Consider the following 13,716-nt stretch of genomic DNA (forward strand, 5'->3'; position numbering starts at 1 on the left):
AAAACTGCGACAGCTTCTTCCTTGAAGCAACATGTGAAGTCATCCATGTGCTTCCACTACCGGGATGAAGTAAAAAACGTGGTTTCATCCAGCTTCACTAGGAAGAAGCTATTTTGCCAAATATTTTTCAAAACAACTTTAGCTTCACCAGGAAAGTTGTTTCACCAGAAAAATCGCTTCACAAACTGTGTTTTAAGAGAAGCTAAAGCTATGCCAAACAGGGCCTAAGTTGCACCGACCGAGAGCCAATGTTTTCCTATGAATATTATATGCATATAAAATTGGATGCATTTCTTGGCCAAAGTCACACGTGCTTTCAGTGTAGCCCACAAACGATGCAGAAGACACTAATTAAAACTTAATCTACGTACCCATCTCTTACTCTTACCAACAATGTTAAATAAAGAATGGCATTGCGGATCATTAGTAATTCATAAAATAATTGTCTTTCAGGGAAGGGAAATTAGTTTGTTCCTTCCGTCCAGAGAACCCCGATCCATGGATCACCCATGACGTCACAGACTAGAACACACGGAACAGCAACCCACATCGAAAATAGTAAGACTGTTGTTAGACCATCTTCTTCTTCTGTACCCGGACACATAAGCACGGGAGATACCAGCAAAATTCGCCGTGGACCATGATGCAGTAGTGGTTAACGGAGTTCATTTCTATTCTATCTCGGTCCCTCCAACCAAACTTAAAATGAAACCATTCTATTCCTCTAAAGTTAGTTTCAATGAAGAGTGTCGGTGCACAGTTATTAAGACTAGAAACTTGATAACAGTACCGAAGAAGTATCATGCTGATTCCATAAAATTCTTCCTTCTCTTTATAAATAATTGTCATGTCAGCAAATTTATTGGTGTGGTATGATATTTATGCTCAAGACACTCCTACAATACTTCTATTGAGATTAGCCCCAAATACACAATATGAAACTGTTCGATCCCTAAATTTTAAATGTAGCCCACTCTCCAAACCAAACGCCCGGTCCCAATCTGTAGATCACCCGTGACGTCACAGACCAGAACACAAGAACAGCAACCACATCAAATCAGGTAGTCTGTTGTTACACGGACACATCAGCACCAGCACGGGAGAAGCCAACATTCACCGAAAACCCATCCAGGTTCATTGAATCCCCACCAGCGCAAACGTCCATTTTAACCACCGCGCATTCATCACACGCTCGCCCCGCTCTCTCGAGCTGCACTGCACGCGGCCTCCTGCTGGCCAAAGATCACGCAGCTCATCAGTCGCAGCCTCAAGACTACCTCGACCGCAGGAAAACTTTGATCCAACGCCATGGGCGGCCTCTCCATGGGCCAGGCCTTCGTGCAGGCCCCCGAGCACCGCCCGAAGCCCACCGTCACCGAGGCCACCGGCATCCCGCTCATCGACCTCTCGCCGCTCGCCGCCGTCGACGCCGACGCGCTGGCCGCGGAGGTGGGCGCGGCGAGCCGGGAGTGGGGCTTCTTCGTGGTGGTGGGGCACGGCGTGCCGGCGGAAGCCGTGGCGCGCGCGACGGCGGCGCAGCGCGCGTTCTTCGCGCTCCCGGCCGAGCGGAAGGCCGCCGTGCGGAGGAGCGAGGCGGAGCCGCTCGGGTACTACGAGTCGGAGCACACCAAGAACGTCAGGGACTGGAAGGAGGTGTTCGACCTCGTCCCGCGCGAGCCGCCGCCGCCGGCAGCCGTGGCCGACGGCGAGCTCGTCTTCGCCAACAAGTGGCCTCAAGACCTGCCGGGATTCAGGTCAACAAACATATTGTTTTCTTGCATGATTGTCACGCCCGTTTAATTTCTTGCATATTGGTGTTTTCATTTTCCATCTCAGTAATAATGGTTGTGCCATAATTCTCCTAAAAATTCATCTCTTCATGCTAGTAATAACCTGGCCGGGAATTCTTGTTGCAGAGAGGCGCTGGAGGAGTACGCGAAAGCAATGGAGGAGCTGGCGTTCAAGATACTGGAGCTGATCGCCCGGAGCCTGAACCTGAGGCCCGACCGGCTGCACGGCTTCTTCAGGGACCAGACCACCTTCATCCGGCTGAACCACTACCCTCCGTGCCCGAGCCCCGACCTCGCCCTGGGCGTGGGCCGGCACAAGGACGCCGGAGCCCTGACCATCCTGTACCAGGACGACGTCGGCGGGCTCGACGTCCGGCGGCGCTCCGACGGCGAGTGGGTCCGCGTCAAGCCTGTCCCCAACTCCTTCATCATCAACGTCGGCGACATCATCCAGGTATATATGCGGCCCCTGTCATCGTATAATTCCACGTGTTCGGCTCGTCTGCTTTCGGTTTTATTTCGATTTATTCTTTCTCACGAAATATTTTTGAATCAACCGAAATCAGCCGGTTTTTTACCAACCCGACACACAGTACGATAGATCTTTTGCTTGAACTAACGGCCGATCGAATAGGTGTGGAGCAACGACAGGTACGAGAGCGCGGAGCACCGGGTGTCGGTGAACTCGGCCAAGGAGCGGTTCTCCATGCCCTACTTCTTCAACCCGGCGAGCTACACCATGGTGGAGCCGGTGGAGGAGATGGTGAGCGAGGGGAACCCGCCCCGGTACAACGCCTACAACTGGGGCGACTTCTTCAGCACCAGGAAGAACAGCAACTACAGGAAGCTGGACGTGGAGAACATCCAGATCGCGCATTTCAAGAAGGGCGTCGCCGCCGCCTAGGACATGACTAAAGATCCATGACGAGGCGCCAGCCAGGCGGCCGGTGTCGTCTTCGATCGGGTGGCATGCATCTGCATGCGGTAGAAATATATGTGTGCGTGTTCTGTACTAATAATAATCGTGATGTGGCGAGTACTTTGGCATGCTTGGAAATAACAGCCCTGTGTTGACCGGTCTGGTTTGTCTGCAAAATCCAAACTGTGCTCCACATTTTGGGATTATTGCAGTTTTTTTTGAACGGGGGATTATTGCGGTTGGTGATGGTGAGCAGTGTCCAGTTCCAAACTTTGCAAGGTATGCAGGGACTGCCGCTGAAGACAAATGCCCAGTTGGTGAGCAATGTCATTGGGCTAAATGGGCCTTCTAATGGGCTGTAGATTCAACCCCGGACCGGTTGGAGGCACATGCACGCGTGTGCTTCCCTAAAAAAAAAAAGGGTAACACCAGGGATAGCGCCTCATCCGTGTAGCCCGCTCGCCTCTCGTGCCCCCTCCAACGTCCTCCTCCCACACGCTCGGCAGTTCTCTGAGCGGTGGCGGCATCCTCACCCACCCCAGCGGTCTCTGAGCGGTGGCGGCATCCTCACCCACCCCAGCGGCCTCCTCCTCGGGGCTCGACCGAGTGTCGGTACCATGTAGCAGGGATATCCACTCCTACTTCAACAAGACAGGACCCGCGTAGTCATCCGTAACTACGCCATAAGGAGCGGAGCAGCCGGGCCTCACAGGTCAGGCTCTTACCTCACCGGGCCAACTGCCCCGGACCCGCTCCCCACTATGGGACGGGTCTGGTGACGCCACGTGTCCCTGAGGAGGGGAAGCTCCGCGCCAACAGCCGAGGGCTCGGACCCTCCCCGCGTCCGTCCGGACCTCCCACGCACGTAGAACCAACATACCGCCGGGGCGGGGTCCGGGGGGCGCCACGTGTCCCGCACCTATAACTGCTTGAAGAAGCATGGTGCAAAATAGGTTGATGAGCTTCCGTGCGTACTATGGGGCAACCGGACCACACCCAGCCGAGCCACCGGGGAGACCCCATTCTTCCTGGTCTACGGGGCTGAAGCATGTCTTCCCCCGAAAATTCACATGGGCTCACCACGGGTCCAGGCTTTTGACGAATCCATGCAGGAACAACTGCGGCGTGACGGTGTGGACTTCGTTGACGAACGAAGGTGGCGAGCAGCAATCCGAAATGCACGCTACAACCAGGCGCTCAGGCGCTATCATCAACGGTTCGTGCACAGTATGGAGCTCCGGGCTGGGGACCTCGTCCTAAGGCGGATTCTGAACCGAGCAGGGCTCCACAAACCCTCCCCCAGCTAGGAGGGTCCCTTCAAGGTTACAGAAGTATGCCGGCCCGGATGCGTTCGCCTTGCCACAAAAGAAGGGGTGCCGCTACCCAACCCATGGAACATAGAGCATCTGCGTAATTTTTACATATAGACAGAGCAGAAAAATGAATTTTTCCTTTGTAATAACATAGAATTAGCGTGCGGTCCAGAGCGGTGGGGTCCATCCTCGTAAACCCGGCCTCTAGCGTCCATCGCACCATCGGCTAGCATTAACGCGAGGCCCAGAGCGGTAGAGGTCCGTCCTCATAAACCCGGTCTCTGGCATCCATCGCGCAAGCCATGTATATCAAGTTGCAAAGGGAAGATTTGCCCCCAGTTCTGTCTTTGTGTCAAAATTTTATTTCGCATTTCGATTCTCGAGCTTTTGCCTTTCTAACCCCCGTGCGAACTTTCACTCTTGTCGCTACAGCTAAGATCTGTATTGAGTTGCCGGACTGCCGTACAGATCCGGACCCCCTTGCTGCAGGGAGAGGGGTCTGGACCCTTAGGGACCTGCTCTGGAGAGGGAGTGCTTGTTTCCTGGGGTGGTCCGGAGTCCTGTGTAGCCGCTTAGCCGGTTCCGTACCCAAAGCCTACACGCTCCACCACCCTGTAACGAGTGCTCTAGTACCCGGAGCTGGGTAATTAGGGGCCCGGACATCGTTCTAGCTCAAGGGTTGGCTTCCTAAGTCCTACACGCCAGGTCCAGCTCCATATCTCAAAGGATTGAGTACGACAGAATGGCCTCACCCACTGCTAGGGAGGGGTCCGGAACGTCGGAGCCAGGTCCGGTAAAGTCGTGTTTGTTTCCTGGAGTGGTCCGAAGCCCTGTGTAGCGCCTTAGCCTGGTTCCGTACCCTTAGCCTACACACTCCACCACTCTGTAACAAGCATTGAGCTGTCTGGACCTGCGTATCCAGAGCCCCGGACCTCGTGCTAGCTTGGGGGCCGGTCTAGAATACGTCCCGCGGGCCTGCTACTAAGCTTTGACTTTGAGTGGTATGCAGGTTAGGCCTTGACTGGTGGTAGCTAGTCTTAAACCATTGAGCCTACCTACCAGGGGGTCCCGGCATCCGCTTTAAGGCTTCATGCAGATCGAGGTCCAGTCTCAGTGGTAGACAGACTCAAAACAACTGAGCCTGTCTCCCAAGGGGCCCGGAGCGTTCGCTTTGAGCCAGACACCAAGGATCGATTCTGCATGCGTCAAACAGCTAAGTTGCAGTATCATTGCTACCATCCCAGTGAGTTTGATTTTCCTCTCTGTAGTTTTTTTTGCTATACAGGGAATAAATCGACACGCGTTAGACTTGCAATCTATGCTACCCCTATGCCCAAGGAAACTTGCTCAACCTCATACGGGGGTCCGGAGCGTCTTCTCGGCTCGGATGGCAAATAGGTTCTAACAATTGAACCTATCTACCAGGGGGCCAGGGCGCCGGGGTGCTGCATACCACAAACCAGAGCAACTGACAAACAACTAAATTGAAATTTTCTTCTATTAAAATTTCAACAAGTACAATGTTTTACATAACACAAAAAACAAAAGTCCGCCTGCTGTGATAGTCCAGCTCAGGAATCTACAGGCTCCCGCTTGAAATAAGCAGCTACAAAGTCGATGACATCCCGCACGCTTTCCCGAGCGGAGGCCTCCGTCTCCGCCACTGGACCATCGACGATGGGGGCTAGCGAGATGGCAAGGTCGTGGCTCTGGATGCAGGTCAAAATGTACTCCGCCACCATCCGGCATAGCTCGCGGCCCTCGGCATCAAGGTGGCCAGCAAGAATCGGCTCCAGGCGCCAGAGTCTATCTGAAGCAGAGTTCAGCACTAGGAGGGCGTCAGCAATTGAAGCTGGCGGCTCCGCCACTTGGATGGAACTCATTCCAAGTGGCACCAGAGCTGAGCTTGCTTCGCTTGCCCAGCCGATGATTCACTGGGCCCCATGCGCTGGTCCTCCTGCATCTTCCGGACTGCCTCCTGGACCGCCTCCTGCACCTGGGCATCCAGTGCCGCCTGAGCCGCCTCCAGCTGGCGGGCCTTCTCCAGGAGCGAGGCCTCTTTCCGCGCTGCTGACTCCTTCAGTTTCTTAAGACACTCGCGCTGGCGCGCAAGGGCCTGCTCCATGCTGGTGGTGAGGGATTCCCGCCGAGTAAGGGACTTCCTCTCCCCCTCGAGCTCTATCTCGGCAACAGCCTGTCGGCTGGCGGTCTCCTGCAGCTCCTGGCGCCATTGATGCAGGGACTCGGAGAGTTTGTCGAGCTCCAACTTGCGGACCCCGAGACCCTGGCTGCGAGACTCGAACTCGGATCGCTGGGCCGCGAGGCTAGCCTCCTCCTTGGCTATAGCCTCCTCCCGCAGCGCCAGGGCTTTCTCCCGTCCCAACGCCGCGAGCTCCTGGTCGAACACCTTCCGGAGCCCTTTCCTGTAGGACTCAAGGTCGGCCTCAAGCTCGGACCGGGCGGCGGCGGCACAGGAGGCTTCGGCCTTCGTGCGCTCCTCTAGGCGGATATGCCAGTCGCCGAGGCGCTGACACTCGCTCTATAGAGCTGCCCACTCCCGCCGGAATGCCGCCTCGGCGGTAGAGGTCGCCTCTTCTATTGTCCGCCGGACCAGCACCTGGGGAGGGGAACCGCATCCTTCTCTGGGGGACCCTGCAGGAGCCGCCTACCAGAGACCACCTCTAGCTCTTCCTCTGCTGCAGGCTGGGAGCTGGGGTAGGGGATATCCGGCACAGACGTTGGGACCTCGGGTACCGAGGTGCTCGCCGTTGCCACGCCCGCTGCCGCTGTGCTCGCCGTCGCCAAACCCGGTGTCGGCGCGATTGCCGCCGTAGCCGGGGCCTCGGGGGCCACCGCGTCGGGCGTTGCTGCGCCTGGCACTGGCACATCCGCCGCCACCGCGTTGGGCGCCATTGGGTTAGCGGAGGTCATCGCACCCGAGGTCCCCACATCCGTCGTCGCTTCCGCCGAGGCGCCGGTCGCCTGGACCCCGCTGACGAGCCAGCGGCGGTGGAAGAGCTGCATGGGCGAGAGGCCTTGGCAAACAAAGAGAAGAAGCCTTCAGCAAAAAGCGAAGCACCGGGAATAAGGGGAGTTAACGGAAGAACACTTACCCCGAAGCGCCGGGTCTCCAGCGTTCACGGAGGCTGGGCGACAGCTGCTGCCGTGGCGGCGGCGGAGGCGCACCTCGGGGCTGCTGCTGCTGCCCTGGTGGTGGCGGTGGTGGTGGAGGCTGCTGCTGCTGCCGTGGCGTCTGCGAAGGCGCACCTCATATCTGCTGCTGCGGCTGCCGCCGTGGAGAGGCACCTCCCGGCAGCGGAGGCGCACCTCGTGGCTGCTGTGGCGGCGCGGCTACTCCAGGGGTCCCGCGAGAGCCGGGGGCCCGGGAGCTACCCTGGCCTGCGTCCTCAGCGGTCCTCTGACGCTTTGCGGTGGGCACCATAACTGGGGTCCCGTCGCTGTGGTGCAACCTGCGGCGGCTCGCTTCCTCCGGCGATGCGCCGGAGCTGCTCCGGGCCTGGCTGGGACCGCTCGCGGAGGAGCTACCAGCCACGGCCTGCTTGCCCTTGGCAGTGGGGCCAGACCCGTGGCGCTCGGCACGGCCTATTCCCCGGACGCACTAGGGATCCGGATCCCACGGTCCGGGTTGCCCCCAGTTTGGCGCGCTGTTAGCCCACCGTCGTCGAGCGTCGGCAGAGTTGCCAGCACCGCAGTCCTCAGGCGTGAGTCCTTACAAAGAGGAACGACACCTTGAGGAAGGATCAGGTGCTCCGGGATGAAGATCTCCCCCGTCACCGCCCGCACCAAGACCTCCAGGGCTTCCTGGGTCAGATCGCTGTACTCCCCGCGGTGGGTCCTGCTGCAGTCTTGGGGCCCGGTGAAGCTCCAGGCAGGACGCGGCCGCTGCTTCAAAGGGGCGATCCGGCGCTTCAGGAAGTCCCCGAGCACGTGCATCGAGGTGAGGCCGCTCTCCGCCAGCGCCCTGATCTTGCTCAGCACGGGGTCAAACTCCAACGGCAGGGACGGCTTGGCCCTCCAGGACTGGCGGTCGGAGGCGGGTCCTCCGGTCGTCATGACGAGGCGCTTGTTGGCTTCGGTGGTGGCGATCACCCACTCCTTGCGCCAATCCTCCCACTTCTCGCCAGTAAGCCCGGGGATGTAGGGCGTCCGTAAATCGCTCCTCGTCTGAAAGTAGTACGCCCCCACTTCATCCTTGCCCTTCCCGGACTTCACCAGGACGAAGAAGTGGCGGAAGAGAATGACGCAGGGCCGCACCCCCACGAACATCTCGCATAAGTGGACGAAGATTGACGTCAGGAGGATGGAGTGGGGCGTGAGATGCTGGAGCTGGAGGCCGAAATCCTCCAGCAGCAGCAGGAAGAACGAAGAGATCGGCAGCCCCAGGCCGGTGGAAATGTGCAAAATGAACAGCACAAATTCCCCCGCGCGCAGATCACCGAGGGGAACCGAGCCTACTTGAATCCCCCAGCCAGTCTCCTGTGGACTTCACCCAAGCAGGAGGTGCACCGTGTTCAGTTCCTCCTCGGTTTGGAAACGACGGGGACGAACGAGGGACGCCATCTTGCTATGGAGGTGAGGAACAATCTGCGGAGAAGAGCAAGGGGCGAGGAGGCTCGAAGGCAAAGGGGCGCAAAGGTTTGGAAGGAAGAAGGCGAATGCGGAAAAGTAAGTGCGGCATGCGGATCAGCCCTTTATGAAACCTAACCCATCCGGCGCGCCCCAGAACCGTCGCTGGAAGCCAAACGACGCTCACGCCTGGTGTTAGCCGCCCAGTCCATGACAAGGGGGCCCAGGCCCGCCTGTCAGGGAGGGCGGGTAACAAACAAAGGTGTGAAAAGGCGGGATCTGAACCGTCGCCCGCGCGCGAAGCGAGGCGGAAGCTGAGCTGACGTGCGCGTACAAAGCGCTGGCATAACCATGCTTTTCGGAAACTGCGCTGGTGGTAAAAATTCCATTTACCCTGTCCGCAACAATGTCGAGTGTCGCTCGCATGACTAGCTGTACCACTGTATGTGGGGGCCACGAGTCAGTAAGCCATTGCGATGTGACGAGGCAGCGAAAAACCCGATGGATGGTCAAAGTTGGACAAGACTCCTGCAGCGTGCATAGTCTAACCCTGGAGGCTTCAAGTTATGCAGAGTCAAATCACTACGCCATAAGGGGCGGAGCAGCCGGGCCCCATGGGTCAGGCTCTTACCTCACCGGGCCAACGGCCCCGGACCCGCTCCCCGCTATGGGACGGGTCCGGTGACGCCACGTGTCCCTGAGGAGGGGAAGCTCCGCGCCAACAGCCGAGGGCTCGGACCCCCACAAAAGGGTCCGAGGCCTCCCCGCATCCGTCCGGACCTCCCACGCGCGTAGAACCAACATACCGCCGGGGCGGGTCCGGGGGCGCCACGTGTCCCACAGGCGCAGGCGCGGGCGCGAGTCTTCCGCTGGAAGACTCGCCCACCCACCGCATTCAATGCGGGTGGTTGAGGCGTGCTCTGCCGCTGCGGCACGCGGGGCAGCCTTTGTCAGGCCTCACTGTAGACCGCATATTACCGAGGTACACAGTGCAGCCGCCGCATCCGCGCAGAGCCCGTTTGCCGCATTAAATGGATACGACGGCAAGGCACCTTTTCATCATACCGCCTACGCCGCAAGCTACACGGCCCGTTCAGCTACGCTGCAGGCAACGCCGCAAGCTACACCCTAGCTCCGTTTCGACAAGACAAGGCATGGTTATGCCGGATGGAAGATTCCCACAGGCGGAGCAAGGAAATCCAGGAATGAGATCTCCGTCGCCTCCAATGTCATAATGTATGTTCAGTATGTTATTTTATACTACATCATTGGGCCCACCTGTCGGAGACTCAACGGCTATGTACGCGCCTCCCTTGAGATATAAAAGGGAGGCGCTCGCTGCACACTCTAGACTGAGCTGGAGACACACCAAGCCAGACACAACACAAGCTCGGATTCACTTCGAACAACCCTGCTCTCAACCTCTTGAGATCGCAAGCAATACAACACACAGTGGACGTAGGGTATTACGCTCCGGCGGCCCGAACCACTCTAAACCTGCTGTGTTCATCGCGTTCTTCCACCGAGATTGGGTAACCCCCGAGTACTCACCCTCTGGGTTTAGGCGAGTGCACTATGCCACCCGGCTGTGGGTTTGCACACCACGACTCGCACGGACAGAGCTCGTGCAGCGGGGCAGGTTTCGGTGCATTTGTTGTAAGCGTACATTCCATATGTTTAAAATGTTTCAGAAGAATGTTGCAAGTGTTAGGTAATCCACATTTCCAGCGCACCGCTCTGCCCCGCGTCATCCAGAGGGTGACCCGGGCGGCGCCCTCTCTCGCCGATCCACCGGCTCTCGCCTCCTCCCTTCCCACCTCTGGCATGTCGCCGGAGGCTGGAGGGAGTGGGGATCCATCTCTTCCAATAGTCTCTAATAGATCGAGTTTAGGTTAGGGCTAGGGTTTCTTCATGCCGCATTTCGTGGGATGGGAGATTTGATTCCTCCTTCTACTCTCCGGCAATGGTGAAGAGATAGGGTGGATTGTGTCTCTTCATGGCAGCTCCGATGAAGGTGGCGGCATCTACGGCGTCGGCAACTTTCTTGGGGCGACGACATGGAGAATTAAGTTTTCGGATGGCGTCATCGAGGCGGGGATGGTGCAGTCATCGTGGAATAATTTTCTCCGTTCACTTCTCCGTTTTGTCGTGGTTAGATCCAACTGAAAGGCTTGTGAGAATAAATCTGTCCCCTAATCTGATGTCGATCAGTCTTGGATTGGATAGATTGGGATCAGTCTCTCTTCTTCATCGGTGGCAGAAAGAGGAAGAAGAAAGACGCAAGAATGAAGAAGATTATGCTCGTTCCAGCCTATAGGGATGTTGGTCGCCGTTCTTTGGGCGCGTGTTCCCAGCCTGCTTGCTGAGTGTTTGCCCGTGCGGCCTTCTATTTAATTTTTTACACAGGTTTGGATTTGAAATTGAGTTTTGGAACAGCTTAGTGCGTGAGTACTTTGAGAGTGCTTGTAACTTGATGATGTACTCAGCTTTAATATAATTATAATTCTTTCTTTGATCTAAAAAAAATGTTGCAAGTGTTTTATGAGGACGTTGCAAAAATAGATCTAAATATTGTAATGCTGCATATGCATCACAGGCATGTTGCCTGTGTTTAATCTAAAAAAAATTTACATTTATATTGAGATGTTTCATGTGAATTTTAAATGTTTCATAAAACATAAAATAGATGTTGTGGTAGATTTTTTTCTTATAATCAGCAGATGGCTAACAATAATTTTTTAACATGTTTTTTATGTCTCCAACACTGATTTTCTTTTATGTTTCAAATGTTTAAATAAATATTACAATAATATATTCTAAGTGTTTCATTTGATCCGGTTATTGCATATAACATCAGACAATATTGCGGCTGGATTTCTCTCGAGTAGACCGTCCGACGGTAGCGTTCGGATCGGGTGACGCTAGCAGCTAAAAACCCACCGCGTGACGGAGAATAAAGTTAAAGTTAACTAACGCGAAATCCTCTGTTTTCCCTCTCTGGTCTGACACTCGGATGTCGTCGGTCGAGCAAGACGTCGTCGTCGTCGAGCCCAAATCCTGATGCGTGTCGCCAGTGTCTATCCGCTATCCGTGGTGTCGTGACAAGCGGCGGCTCTGTGCCCTCATGCTCAGCAACTCGTCCTTATTCACCTTTGCTCCTGCTCTCGGATAGATTCCCATCTCCTCCTACTTCTTCCTCAGTCCTTCCTGCTAGTACCACCGAGGCACCGATCCTACTTCACATGCATGTCTAGGTTCTTCCCGCCAACAACAACAACAACACAATACAACCATATGAGCATTGTCGTATCGTATTTGCAGTCGTCACATGCATGATCGATCATGGCCAGTAACAATTTCAGAATCAGTGGACAACCAAGATCGGCCATGGAGATAACCACTCTGTGAAGCTTTTTTTATTTTTTTGAGAGCACCACTCTGCGAACCTTAGGACGAGACCGGCCAGCCTCCGTCGCCATGGACGGCACCTTCGTGCAGCCCCCTCAGCACCGGCCCGTGGCGCCCGTCGCCGAGGCCACGGGCGTCCCGGTCATCGACCTCTCCCCGCTCGCAGCCACGCCGCCGCCGCCGGGGGCCGCGGACGCGCTCGCGGCCGAGGTGGGCGCGGCGTGCCGGGACTGGGGCTTCTTCGTCGCGGTGGGCCACGGCGTGCCGGAGGCCGCGGCGGCGCGCGCGGTGGAGGCCGGGCGCGCGTTCTTCGCGCTGCCGGCGGAGCGCAAGGCGGCCGTGCGGCGCACCGAGCGGGCGCCGCTCGGGTACTACGACGCCGAGCACACCAGGAACGTCAGAGACTGGAAGGAGGTGTTCGACATCTTCCCGCGCGAGCTGCCGCCGCCGGCCGCGTCGGCCGACGGCGATCTGGTGTTCGTGAACAAGTGGCCGGGCGACGGCGACCTGCCAGGGTTCAGGTCGCCTCTGTTTGGTCAATCTCTGCTCACATTTTTGCCATGAATACGTGCAAGAACACGAGGACTGACCAGCACCTCACCTGTTGCCATGGCTCTGTTTGGTAGAGAGGCGCTGGAGGAGTTCGCGGCGGCGATGGAGGAGCTGGCGTTCAGGCTGCTAGAGTTGATCGCCCGGAGCCTGGACCTGAGGCCCGACCGGCTGCGCGGCTTCTTCAGGGAGCAGACGACGTACATGCGGGTCAACCGCTACCCTCCGTGCCCTCGGCCCGACCTCCGTGCCCTCGGCCCGATCTCGCCCTCGGCATCAGCCGCCACAAGGACAGCGGCGCGCTCACCATCCTGCGCGCCAGGACGACGACGTCGGTGGGCTCGACGTCCGCCGCCCATCAACCGGCGAGTGGGTGCGTGTCAGGCGAGTCCGCGGCTCGCCCGTCGTCAGCATCGGCGACATCATCCAGGTGCTGATCCGCTACAAGAAAAACAACCTTTCATCCTATTCACTACCGTTTGCCGCAACCGGTACCGATCAGGGCAGCCGGTACTAACCGCACCGTATGGTTGGTATACTAATGCTAATTTTTCTAGCAGTAATCAGTCCTTTCGCCAATTCTAGAATCTGAAAGTCGCAGCAAGTCCCGAATTGATCTTTTTTTTTTTGGCGTGCAGGTGTGGAGCAATGACAGGTATGAGAGCGTGGAGCACCGGGCCTCGGTGAACTCGGAGCAGGAGAGGTTCTCCATCCCCTACTTCTTCAACCCGGCTAGGCGCACGGCAGTGGAGCCATTGGAGGAGATGGTGAGCGAGGAGAGGCCCTCGAGGTACAACGCCTACGACTGGGGCGACTTCTTCTGCGCCAGGAGGAGGAGCAACTTCAGGAAGCTGGATGTCGACAACATCCAGATAGCGCATCTCAGGAAGGAGAGGACAAAATGTAGCAATGCCGGCTAGAACAGACCGACGCTGAAATCTGTGGCAGAACCTCTTTTTAGAAACTTTGTGAAATTTGGATGGAACCTCTCTGAAAGACAGCAACAGGCGTCGCTGGTATGGTACACCCGTTTTGGATCGTGTCACGAAACTGGAAACCTGTAGAATTTCACACGAGACGACGAATCGATGATGTTTCTTTTTTCGGCGACGCAAAGATACTGATGCTGTTTGCCTCTTGCACTGTTGTT

The 13,716-nt window shown here is 56.8% G+C and overlaps 1 protein-coding gene and 1 pseudogene across 1 annotated transcript; both read left to right on the forward strand.

Moving 5' to 3' along the window:
- Positions 1-1,182: 1,182 nt before the first annotated feature.
- On the forward strand, positions 1,183-2,915 carry LOC120650355 (probable 2-oxoglutarate-dependent dioxygenase At5g05600). Its single transcript, XM_039927471.1, has 3 exons — positions 1,183-1,754; positions 1,917-2,244; positions 2,425-2,915. Exons 1-3 carry the CDS (start codon positions 1,309-1,311, stop codon positions 2,692-2,694), a joined length of 1,044 nt encoding a protein of 347 aa, XP_039783405.1. The 5' UTR covers positions 1,183-1,308; the 3' UTR covers positions 2,695-2,915.
- Positions 2,916-11,744: 8,829 nt separating this feature from the next.
- On the forward strand, positions 11,745-13,668 carry LOC120650356 (annotated as a pseudogene).
- Positions 13,669-13,716: the final 48 nt, after the last annotated feature.

This window comes from Panicum virgatum, chromosome 9K (assembly GCF_016808335.1).
Source record: "Panicum virgatum strain AP13 chromosome 9K, P.virgatum_v5, whole genome shotgun sequence".
Classification (NCBI taxonomy): Eukaryota; Viridiplantae; Streptophyta; class Magnoliopsida; order Poales; family Poaceae; genus Panicum; species Panicum virgatum.